The sequence below is a fragment of the Vipera ursinii genome (assembly GCF_947247035.1).
Source record: "Vipera ursinii genome assembly, chromosome: 3".
Classification (NCBI taxonomy): Eukaryota; Metazoa; Chordata; class Lepidosauria; order Squamata; family Viperidae; genus Vipera; species Vipera ursinii.
The window spans coordinates 75,158,600-75,172,192 of NC_139516.1; the positions used below are offsets into that span (position 1 = coordinate 75,158,600).

Sequence of the window (13,593 nt, forward strand, 5' to 3'; positions counted from 1 at the left end):
TCCTTTTATATCAGAAGGATTTAATGAGTGCCAAAAAATCCAGCATCTATTTAGGTACAATAGATATTAAAAGATTTAGGGGAGGAGCTCATCACAAACATTGAGATGTGAAACACAGCCTCTGTTTCTTTGATATTTTGAGCTTGCATTTTGAAAAGGTGAACCTGGAAGTGGATTGCACAAGGAAAAGCCAGAATAAACTAGAATAAGATGGAATGAAAATATGACAGGGAAAATAAGACGGGAGAGAAAATCTTAAATAAAAGCATAGAGATTAATTATAAAATCCTGGATTCAGCTATTCTTTTAAAGAAAAAAAAGACTCAATATGTTTGTGACACTTTCCTCCTGTGTGTTAAATAGTAAAACCTGTTTTCACATCCATAGCGAATGAGCACACGTTGTGTAATAGAAGTTACATATTTGCATGGAGTTCAGATATATGTATGGAAATATTTCAATGAAATGGGCAACCATGATGTTCTAGGTTATATTTTTTTTTTGGGGGGGGAGAAATCCCTGTTTACACAGAGGCCCCCAAGGAGGCATTCAACAAAATCACAGTGGATTTGAGGAAGGCCTACACCCTGCCTGCATGCTCATTTTTATCAAAGACATCTAACATATGCTAATTCAATCGGATTATTATGAGCTCAAGGGTAAAGCTTGAAATACAACAGATTTTCTACAAAACCCATGAGCAAAGAGCAATAATGAGCATACGTTTAATTTATTATACCTGAATCTAAAACTTCTACTATGTCGGCTGAAATTTCAAATCCACATGACAATGTACTGTAGAACATCAATCCTCTCTTTCAGAAAAGCAACTAAAATAGAGTTGTTCTGAAGGTTAAGCACTGTAATTGGTTTGCCTATAATTGTGTTTATAATGGCGTAATTTAATTAATGATGTTATGCTTTTAGTGTAACATTATGCCTGCATTATTTGAAATCATTATCCTGATGACTTCTGGTTTTAATGCATTGTACCAAGAATCCATACAATGTGTAGCTGTATAAAAATGAAATAATAGATAAATGTATAGTCTATTACTGGCTCTATTTTATTTTTTATTTACAAGAAAAGAAGCTATGAACTTATTTATTTAATTCAAATAAATATCAAGTTTTAAAACATAATATTATGCTTAGTGTTACCACATTTTATATTGTTTATGTTTATAACTTAGTTTTCCAAAAGAAAATTCGATAACAAAATCAAGAAAGCATAAAAAATGCACGCGCGATCTTAAAACCCATCTCTTTAAACAAGCTGGCCTGGCCTGATGGGACGGGGTGGGATTTTTATAAATGAACTTCAATTTTAATTTGTATTAACTTATGGGCATTGTTTAATCACGTTTTAATAATTTTTAATTTTTGTATCTAGTTTTTATGTATTGCCCTGTTCACTGCCCTGAGTCCTCCGGGAGAAGGGCGGTATATAAATTAAATAAATAAATAAATAAATAATAAATAAATATTCTAATAATAAACATCTGAAACAGTATAAATAAATTTATTTTCACTAGAGAATTCAGTTCCATATTTTTCACACGAATGTGAAAGACTGTGAATTAAGGGTATCTTTTATACAGTAAAAGTGAAAAAATCCAGGAAAAAGGTCAAAAGTGAGTTGTTAAAAAATAAATCTAAAGGATAGCTTTTGGATAAATGACTGTCCTTTGGTTGCTATAATTATACATGTTTCATTATAAATTTCAAAATTCGTTTCGTTAAATATTCCCCATTGTAATTTAATGTGGTTTAGGTCACAAATGGGAGTGTTACAGTCAACCGGTATTTAGTAGGTTGTGTGTTTAATATCTCTGACTTACTGCCCGTCTTTTATTTTATACTGCTATGTGATTGTTGATTTTATGATTTTGTTTTTTTTAATCGTACTATGGACTCATTTCCCCCATCCATATACCGTAAATTGCCAAGAGATTGAAGTGAGATATAAATTCAATAACTAATTAAATTTGGTAAAAACTTTCAGAGATTTCTCAGTTTTGTGTCTAATGCTTTTGACAGCCACATAAAGCTCTGAGGCCTCAGATGGCTAAGGTGAAAGCTTCCCAACACTGAGAAGTACTGAAAAATGTGGGGTTTAATTGTAAAAAGATAAATTAATATGGTTATCCATAAGAACCTGCAATGTATTTGAACATTTGATGGTTTATATGACTTATTTTTCCTTTATGCAAAGAATTGCGGACCTTAGTATACACATTTTTCACCTGTTTTTGGCTAATCACTAAGATGATATTAATGCTGGATGATATAAAATATTTTCTCTAACCTATATAGCTGGTAATCACATTCAAATTTCTGGGTGAATTGCTGCTGAATGATGTTTATTAAATACATTAAACATGACATTTTGAAAATTGGAATGTGATTCTTGAATATCATCTAAGGATTATCTGGGCTACAATCAATGATGTGAAGTCTTGATTAAAGACAGCAATTGATATTGTTAAGCTGTCATGGCTGTGAGCTTTTGCATCTATTAAAGCCTTTGACGTTTTCTGAAATAACTTTCCAATTACCTTTTGGTAGTTTCTTCTACTCTTGATTAAAGTGCAGAAGTGTCACTGGGTCATAATTATCTGTTTATTAATTTTAATGTCAGTTCTTTCAACATTCAAGGCAGCTTATTAGATCCATTTGTGTTACAGCCAGGTAAGTTGGTCTAAGAAACTAACGGTTGTCCAGTGCCTTCTGTATAGAGCTGAGACTTAAACCTGGATCTCCTTATTTCAAATCCAATACACCATGCTGTCATTCCACTTCCACTGTAGTGCCAGTAAGTATTTCTTATATTGCTTGTCTTCATTTACTATTTGGGACAATAATTCTGAATGTTTTTCCCATGCTTAATCCCTTCTATGATGCTGGATACAATATAGAGTGCAAAGTTAGAGTGCAAATCTTATGCTACACAGAATGTCGATAAAATAAGATTCCATATAGAATAACAACTGTAGAATTGGGATCTTTAAGCAAGGTGAACTGCTTTACTAAAATGTATATGGTACGTGTGTGTTAAAAAACATCAAGTTTATCAAATATACACAGATAGACATAAACTTACACAAAAGACCAATTGCAAGTTTTTCCATTTTCATCATGGTTGCAAAGATCAGCTAGGGACCAATCTCATTATCAAAACTGTTTTTTTCTTCATATTAGTTTCATACAGGAGGCTGTGTCTTAAATGCATCCCATAAAACTATATAGCTGCTTCTCCAGGGATGGACCAAAACCAGGCTACTGTGGTTTTTGATGTGATTGACAAAATAATGTACTGCAAACCAGTCAGGTTTAAAAAGGCAGTTATAAATAGAATATTAAAAAATAATGCATACATTAATATTAGCAGCACTTTCCCTCTAAAGCATAATAAGCACTGTGCAGAATTTGACATGAATAATTTACCATAGCTCAAAATTATCAGTGAAAAAGACAGAGGTTAATTTGAATGTGAATCATTTATAAGTGTTTTTCAAGGTATCATTCAGAATTTTTTTTTAAAACTCAAAATGTAGTTCAAGGATTTATTGCTGGTGGACAATGCAAGTGAAGCTTTTGTAATAATACAATTGGATAATATGATATGAATTTATTAACAATCAAAACGTGCACAATCAATACAATTACTTTGTAGTTTTGTGCATGGTAGACTGGCCAAAGATATTATACTGCCAGGAAAAAAAAACTGGTTGCATTATTCCACAGGTCTGATTCAATAGGTCTGGAATTATTTATGATTATCTTTGGAAACACAGTTTAAATTAATATTGAATATTGATGTAATTTCTATCACTTATCAGCTGGTGTATCATTTAATCTAGATAATTAAAGCTCCATTAAAGCTCAGAAAGTTCATCCCTTCCCAGTGTTTACTAGTTTTAGCTTTAGTGGCGTTAATATTGATTTATATTAAATATATTTAAATATGAATTGATAATAATACAGGTGCTACTCAACTTACAACAGTTCATTTAGTGACCATTTGAAGTTACAACAGCACTGAAAAAATGACTTGTGACCGTTTTTCACACTTACAACCATTGCAGCATCCCCATTGTCACATGATCAAAATTCAAACATTTGGCAACTGACTCATATTTATGACGGTTGGAGTGTCCTGGAGTTACGTGATCACTTTTTGCGACCTTCTGCCAAGCAAAATCAATGGGGAAGCCAGATTCACTTAATAACTACCGGTAGAGCTCCGGATGGCGCCCGATCTTCGCTCCTTTCGTCACGATCTCAAGACGTTTCTGTTTGTACAAGCCAGCCTAGCCTGATGGGGATTGGTGGGGTTTTTTATTTTGGTGTCTGAATGTTTAAGTTGGTGTTTTAGAATTCTATTCCAACTGTTTTAACATGGGCAATTATTTAATCTCTTTTTAACGTTTGTATTTAGTATTTTATTCTGCCCTGTGAACCACCCTGAGTCCTCAGGGAGAAGGGCGGTATACAAATATTATTAAATTAAATTAAATTAAATTAAATAACTGCGTTACTAACTTGACCACTGCAGCGATTCACTTAACAACTGTGACAGTAAAGGTTGTAAAATGGGACAAAAGTCACTTAACAAATGTCTCACTTAGCAACATAAATTTTGGGCTTAATTGTAGTTGTAAGTCAGGTAAGGTAAAGATAAAGGTTCCCCCGCACATGTGTGCTAGTTGTTTCCGACTCTAGGGGCCGGTGCTCATCTCTGTTTCAAAGCCAAAGAGGACGTCTCCGTGGTCATGTGGCTGGCATGACTAGATGCCAAAGGCACACAGAACACTTACCTTCCCACCGTAGTGGTCCCTATTTTTCTACTTGCATTTTTACGTGCTTTCGAACTGCTAGGTTGGCAGAAGCTGGGACGAGTAACAGGCGCTCACTCGGTTACGTGACACTCGGGATTCAACCTGCCAAACTGCAGACCTTCTGATCAACAAGCTCAGCATCCTAACCCACTGAGCCAGTTGTAAGTCAAGGACTACCTATATACTGCTCGAGGATTACCTGTATGTATATGTCAGCATTAAATGATTTGTGCTATCCCATTGGGAACCAAAGAATACTGGGGCCAAGAAAACTATTTTTCAGTGATGCTTTGGTGATTTGGAACAATTTCTCATAAGGTACACAATTGGTGTCATTTGTAGCAGCCTTCCATTAGTTAGGAAACTGAATTGCTTCGGATAATGTCTGAGGGTGAACTGATATCTGTGCTGGTTTTATTATGTTAAATCATTTTATATCGTACTTTACCGTGGACATTTTACTGTTGCTGCATTTTAAATTGCTGTAACCTATTGGGAGTTATAAGATGTGGCAGCATATCAATTAAAAAACCAACAATTAAGATAGCACACTGTAATATAAAGTTTATCATTACCTTTATTTTAATTGTTAATGGGAAAGAATTTGTGATCTGGATTCAGATGAATGCATAGGATAGAAGAACATCTTTTTTCCTTGCATATATTGGGAGCTGCCAAGAATCATAATATTTTGATAGGATGTATGTTCAATAAATAAATAAGTTTGGTAACAACCTCTCTCAGTGCTGAGAGTCAAATGGGCCTTCAGAGGCTGCTCTACAATCTCACAACCTTCCAACATTAAAAACTCCTGAAAAAATGTGAGTTATAGTTTTAAAAAGTTAGATTACCATGGGAGTCCTTAGGAATCGGCCGTGTGGCATCTTAGAATATTTTGGTAATATTATATTGGAGAAAATAGTATAACATTATGTGGATGTGTTTATGTTTGGTTATATTTATAAAATTTGGTTTTCATAAAAGTCCAGCTTATATAAGCATAGCCTCATTTAACAAAACCTCAGAGAAACTGGAAATGTTAACACTTTTGCACGATAATAGGATAAATTAAAATTTTAATGTATTGAACTACACAGGTGCTGAAAAATTTGGATAAACTAAATAGAGAGAGAGAGAGAGGAAGAGAGAAAAAGAGACATGAAAACCTATATCCCCTTCCTTCCTTCCTTCCTTCCTTCCTTCCTTCCTTCCTTCCTTCCTTCCTTCCTTCCTTCCTTCCTTCCTGTTAAACATGAGTATTGTGATTGCAGCAGGAGCAGCAACAGTAGCAGTAGTCAAACAGTGCTTAAGCAGCTGCAACTTCCTCAGATTTCCTTCTCTTGTGAGGTATGTTTCCTGGATTCTAGATGCATCCTGTAAATTAGCTCATTTGAGATACCTTGGTTCAAAGGTTGTTGCCATATTATGCACTGTTTTACAAAGTTAAGGGTTACAGAAACTAGAGTTTTCTACATATGGGATTGTGGGAAGAAAAATCAGATCTGATTCTAAGCCAGGAGAAAGATGCTGAAAACAAAATGGAGGCTGCAGAAAAGAAGGTCTCTGTTTATTGGTAACCCAAAATTAAAATGGCAGCACCATGTTTCTGGGATGGCTGACAAAATGGGTTTGAGATAAGTGGGCTTTTATACATTGTTTGGGGCCACGTGATTGAGATACCTGTTCCTGTGCAAGAAAATGTCCTTTAATATTCTAATGGCTGTTGCCAGATTCCTATGGGGTCATGTAGGGATCATGGCTGGCTCTACAGGCAAAAGGGGAAATGCAAATCGTAGGTCCTTGTATGAGCTATTCTTGTCAATTTGCCTAATTGTGTTGCTTATCTGGAGTCTCTGTTTGTTCTTTGCTTATGAATAGAGTGGCCCAATCTTTCTGAATGGATTCAAAATGTCCTAAAGACTGGCCTCTTCATTCTTCTGCTTAAGGCTGTTTTCCTACGGCAGGAAGACTGGAGCTGCTTTCTGCCTTTAAGAACATGTTTCTCCTCTTCTCCTTTAGGGGAAATATAATATTCTGCCTCTTTTAACATTCCCCAAAACATTTCATTCTCTGGGGAGGGCACTTCTGACATACAAATTCTATAATTAAAATTTTATTTATTTATTTGTATTCTACCTTTATTATTTTACAAATAACACAAGGTAGCAAACATATGCAACACACCTTCCTCTTCCTATTCCCCTACAAAAACAACCCATTTCATGGCAGAGAGAGAGAGGAGGGAGAGGGAGAGGGAGAGAGAGAGAGAGAGAGCGCTCTATCATTAGTTATGTAAAAATGTAAGTCATACGACAAAACATACCACTGCTTGGGCATGTAGATATATGCCATAAACCAAAGGGCCTTCTCAGTAGCCCCTGAACTTGGTTTAATTCAATACTGTTTTTAAACTATGAAAAACAAAATATATATTGAGGTATGTAATTGGACTAATGTGAAAATATTTAAGGAATCACATTTTTAATCCCCCATGCTTCAGTGAATACAGTTGAATTTACATAGGAAAAACATATAACTGCACAGAAATTTATTCCACTAGGGAAAATACTTTTTCAGGACTTTTCCAGCCCCAGAAATAATAAATCAGTTTATTTTGGGGGCAAGTATAAAATCCCTGTGTTGATATTATTTTGCTCAAGTCACATCTCTTTACTTTAAAGCGATGTTACTTAAACAAGATAATATCAACACAGGGATTTTATACTTGGCCCCAAAATAAACTGACTTATTATTTCCTGGAATGGAAAAGTAAAAGAAAAGTATCATATTCCTTCCCCTAAAGCAAAATAAATTTCTTCAAGGTTATAGACAAAATTAATATACAAAATACCATGTAAAGTATTAAGTGTTTGTTACATGTAACAAGCATTTAATATTTTACTTAGTATTTAAGTAAATTAACAACAGGCAGAAAGGGACATAATGGTTAAGGAATAAAATATCAGTAAATGAACAGAAGATCTCTTGGGATCTTACCTCTACAAGAAGTACCATCATTGGTTACGAAGCTTGTGTTCCCATTACTAGATTTGTATCCATCTTTACACATGCAGAAGTAGCTTCCCATAGTATTTGTACAGTTTGCCTTTTCTCCACAAAGTTGTGTGGCATTTGCACATTCATTATCATCTGTAAATAAACAAAGTGATTTGCTCTCTGTTAAAATGATTTCCCTCCTTGCAAAATGAAGACTTTTTTAAAAAAATATCTGAGATTTCTCAAGTGCTATTGACTTTCCCTCCTACTTTTTTTTACTGATAAAAACTTTAAAATAAATCCAAGTATCAAAAAGTCTGTATGATTCAGGAACTGCATCCTCAAATAATGGATTTCATGCTATTACTTAAATAGCTGAGGTGTGTGTGTGTGTGTGTGTGTGTGTGTGTGTGTGTGAGTCCGGGTGTGCACGCATACAAACATACAGACACACACACAGAGATACACACAAACACACACTCATATTCTAAAGGCAAATACTCATGATCAGGAATAGTAAACATTTGTTTCTGGCATAGAGCTATGATAATAACTTCCTTTTGCCTCTTTTTTAAATACAGAAAGATGTACTCAGTAGATTTTCATTTTTAAAATTTATCTAAAGATCTTAAATTCACTAGCTTTAAATTGGATGTCTTTGTTGTTGTGTGAGTGTGTCTGTATGTATATTATGTGCATGCCTTTATGTATATATGTGTGTATTTTATATATATATATATATATAAATAAATAATATAGGGACGCGGTGGGCAGAGTTTAAATTGCATGAAAAAGAATATTTTTCCTCATCTAGTGATATCTCAAGGGACACGGTGGCTCAGTGGGTTAGGATGCTGAGCTTCTCGATCAGATGGTCGGCAGTTTGGCGGGTCGAATCCTGAGTGCTGCATAACAGAGTGAGCACCTGTTACTCCTCCCAGCTTCTGCCAACCTAGCAGTTCAAAAGCACGTAAAAATGCAAGTAGGAAAATAGGGACCACTACGGTGGGAAGGTAACAATGTTCCGTGCGCCTCTGGCGTCTATTCATGCCGGCCACATGACCACAGAGTCGTCCTCGGACAAGCGCTGGCTCTTCAGCTTTGAAACAGAGATGAGCACCGGCCCCTAGAGTCAGAAACGACTAGCACGCATGTTTGGGGGAACCTTTACCTTTTATATATATAATACTCTGTTACCCTACTCATGCATTTAGGGGTAGAGGAAGGAGAGAGAGAAAGAGAGGTGGGGAGAAAGAGAATGATTCTCATTCAATAGTAGGCCTGGGGATAGGGTTCGGTGTGATCCATGCCATCCCTATGGCATAAACCATTCAGCTTACTGACCCTCAGGAAGTACTAAGTATTCTGCAGGGCATTCTTGATATTTACTTGAATGTAAGTAGAATGTGAAGAGAATGTTCAAAAGCCTGATAAAGCTGAATCTCCCACCTGTTTGCCATCAGTGAGTTCAGAGTTGCCAATAAATACAGCAGGTGAATAATTTTTTTTAAAAAAAATAAAGCATGGTATTCATGGAGATTTCTAGAATGAAGAGAACATGTCTGGCAAAACTTTTATACAATGAAAGAGATCTACAGAATTGTCACAGACCCCTCAGAGGCTGGTTAGGAGGAAGAGGAGAAGGAAGACTTGGACCTAGGACCATCCGAAAGGGAAGACATGCCAGGGGCTGAGAACGATGCTGTCCCAGGTCTCTCGGGCATTGAGGAAGATGGTTGACCAGATGGAGAGCTGTCTCACTGCACAGACACCGGGGAGGATCAGCTGCTGACTAGAAGTGGTGCTGATAGGCAGCCAATCTCCTCTGAGGAGAAACACCTGCCTGCTCCACTCAATCCAAGGGCAAGAAGAGTGGAGTGTAGGCAAGCCCAGAAAAGATATGCCAGGCTATTTGGGAGGAAGTCACCCCACCCCTCTTCAGAAGGAACATCTGGAGGGGAATAACTTAAGGAGAAGCCATGGGGAGTTAGTCTTTGCCAGGAATGAATGTTTGCTTTGGCTTACACTCCCCCGGCTTTTACTCGTGTCTGTTGCTCTTTGCCTTGCCTCGCTTGGAAGATTGCTGTTTGAATTTTGTTTTGGGCCTTGCCCTTCTCTTGTGGCCTACGTTTGGCCTTTGCTTCACTGGGGCTTTGGAATTGCTTCTTTTCTGGGACCTGTTTCTTGTCCTGAGGATTGCCCTGCTCTTGTGCCTGGTCCCTGCCTGGTGGATTGGACCTGGAACCCTAGACTTTGCTCTGTGAGTGTGCTCCTTACTCTTTGTACTATAGGGGCTGTTTGGGGGACTGCTTTTCAAGTAGCATTAGTGTGGAGACTTACCAGTTGTTGGAGAGCCATTGGCTAGAATATTTGTTAAGAGAAATAAAGAACTCTCTAGAGGCCTGCCTGGCCTTAACCACCTGTGTCCTAACAAGAATTTTCCATGTTGTGAACTGCAAGACTTACTGTAGTCTTGAAAATAATAGAGCTTTTCCTAAATTCATAGCCAATGAACTTAAAGCTATTGACTTGACACTGAAGTCATAACCTCAAAATCTTAAAATATTTGTCTAAGAGGAATGTGATAGGATTATATCTGTGTAAGGTAAAGGACCTTATCAAGAGTAAGACATAAATTAGGTGAATCTTTTGAAGAAAAAGGAAGGCATTTCTGAATACGTGAGACTTATGGAAGGGGTGTATATACAATTCAAGCAACTGATATGTGAGTTCACTGAACTGGTATATCCAGTGAATATGTGAATAACTGGTTCTCTGTGTGGATGATGCTTCCAGAAGTCCATTCTGGGCCTGGGCAACAAAAAATTAGCTACCGGTTCTGCCGAACTGGTGCAAACTGGCTGAATCCCACCACTGGGTATATTCATTGTTAGGGAGACATTGTTAACCTTGCAACCTTTGAGAAAATGTTTCTTGACTCTTTACAGATCTTGATCCTACTCTGGCATTTCAGCCTGTCGTCTATTCTGCTCCTCTCCTTCTCTAGTATCTTAGATATTATATAAAACTTACATAGAGCAATGTAATGTCTCCCCAATATATTTTTTCACTTCTTGTTTGCTTTTCTATTTAAACATTTGATAATCTGTGCCTATAATTCTCAGCAGAATATTTTACTTAGGGCTACGAGTGTGTTTTTGTATATATGCACTTTAAAATTCTTTTTGAAATATTTTGGATACTTCTGCAAATCTCAGGGTATTCCTGAGCATTATGGTATTTCCCTGATACCATGGATTATTTTCATCCTAAATCCCAAAGCTGTTTACATAAAATTGTTCAACAAAATACACTAGTAAAAAAGGTAATAGCCATAAAATCTTCATTGCTAACATTTTATATGGTTGCCCAATGAATGACCAATTAAATAAATAGATCTTCGATTCTTGGCAGAAGCATTTCATAATGGAAAATTGCCATGCTCTAGGGAATGTTAGGCCACAGTAGAGTATCTCCTCATCAGGATCACAATCAAATGAATACCCCTAACCGGAGAACAAAAAAATATAAACATTGGGTAGGCTAATATGGAAAAAGAATATGATTCTTCTGATGTCTATGCAGATTCTCAATCATCCAGGCTGTGGTTGTCTCAAAGTGCTTTTTCTACCTTTGGGAGAACCATGAACTGAAGAAGCTTCTTGGATGAGAAGTGAAAAGTTTTCAAAGAAAAACCAAGAAAGTCTAGTTGTCTCTTCAAAAGTGCCTTTTGGGGATTTGTTTCATAGCCCCAGTTCTATCATGTCCTGCCTTTGATCATTGTTGATTAGAGGCAGGGGTACTTTTTGGGAATTTATTTTTGTATTTATTATTCCTGTTTGAGTTACTTCAACTCATAGAGTTGTAACTCTTGCCCATGGAACAATCAGTCAACAATGCTTCTATTTTTCTTGCAGATGTGGGAGCACTGCTATGCACATATCCTGGGTAATGTTTTCTTCATTGACGTATGCTAGAGAGACAGGGTGTTTTTGGTAATTTATACAAAACATCTCTCTTGCAGTGATTGAAAGTGTACTTGACATGAGAGGCTTATCAAATAGCAAGGCCTAGATTAATATTGGATTATATAAGGCAAACATAAGACACAATTTTGGGGAAAAAAAACTATTCTCAACTGGGTGAAGAAACTTCCAAGAGAATGGGAGAATATATTCCAGGACAACACAGTTGCTTTCAACTCATTATAATTGTTATGTTCCATTCTTTTTCTATTCAAATACAAACCAAATATTTCCATCACATGTTTTTTCATGGACTGAAATGTGGTACAGTGCAAAAAAAATCACTTTTACTGTGGGAACCTAAATTTGATGACTCCCTGGAGATATGTATTCTCTGCTGTGGCACCTGCCTTATGGAACATTCTCTGATGATTATACCTATAAAGGGGTAGGCATTGTGATGGACTTCAGTGAACTGGCGGTTGTGAAGGAGGGAGCTCATTCCAAGGAGAGGAGTGAGACAAGAGACAACATATCCCATAGCTGGACACAAGGCAGAGGAAGAGAGTTAGGAGAGCCACTCCCTAGAATCTCGCAGGGTATATCCATTAGCCTGAGGGTAATATAAATTTAGTCTGGCAAGACTCTGGGTTGTTCTATGCCATTCTTAGACTTGGCCTAAAACATTCTTCCTTCTGAAATTAAGTTTACTCCATTCCTTTGATATTCTAGAACTCCCTCAAGACCTGGTTATGTAATCAGGTCTGGGGTCCCCAGGGCTCCATTATTACTATGTGCTCATTCTTATCCTCACTTTGTGTATGGTTGGCTTTTTTTATAATTTTTACTTTATGCTGCATTTTATATTTTTAAATTGCCCAGTTTTGTATTTGTTGCTATTGGATTGTTGTACATTGCTTGGAGGTGCAGTTCCTGAGATGGGTGGCTATATAAATTTTATTCATGATGAATAAATAAATGGTTCAACCTTCAAATGAGGCAAGGGGTGCTTTCAACTGGCACTTAATAGTTCCTATTAAAATCCTTACAGGTTTTGCTTATTAATTTTGTCATAGTGTTTACAGCAATCCATGTAGCTAGGTCCTTGTAAAAAATTTAATGGATCTATACACAGTAGATCCTCTTTAGTGCCCAATGTCCTTTTCAACAAAGGATATCTCTTCCCATTTTCACAAAAGAAACAACAAACTCTTTATTGCCAACTTTCAAGGTTAGCTTTTCTTTAGTTATACAAGCTAACTAAATTTCTGTGGAATTAATTTGCTTTCAGAGGCAATCTGCGGGAATAAGAGATTTAGATAAACCTGCCCCAATATAAAGTGTCCTATTTAAAACTGGGCAATCAGTTTTGGGGAAGTTGTGATGGTATTATAGCTTTCAATTTATTTTCTAGTAAGTATCAGTGATTCCTTGGATAGTTAAAAAAAATACAGTAATTTATACCCTCCCACATCTACCCCCAAATGATACATTGAATACTGTTCCAGGCTGAATTTTACTCCCCCCCCTGCATTTGTATTTCCATCTGATTCCTATATCAGAAACTATTTGATGAAGCTAAAAAGTATAACTATGGGGCAAATTCAATATGGAAAATATAAAAGCTACATATTGGAATAGTCCTAGTCAACTTATATGAAAGTTTCAGGAGTATTGATTTAACCATTAGGTTCGGAAGCCATTAGGAATCAAAGTTAACAATATTGACAATCCTAGGTGACATTTAACAAGGGTGTTCCAAATAAAAATATTATTGAGAATGAAGAACA

At 36.3% G+C, this 13,593-nt stretch overlaps 1 protein-coding gene across 1 annotated transcript in view; it reads right to left on the reverse strand.

The window, feature by feature from the left end:
* The window catches only part of ADGRL4 (adhesion G protein-coupled receptor L4), a 121,092-nt gene that overhangs the window by 59,912 nt on the left and 47,587 nt on the right, over positions 1-13,593 (reverse strand). Inside the window, exon 3 of the mRNA XM_083360244.1 lies at positions 7,839-7,991. Coding sequence (XP_083216370.1) covers positions 7,839-7,991 — 153 coding nt within the window. The remainder of the gene's footprint in view (positions 1-7,838; positions 7,992-13,593) is intronic.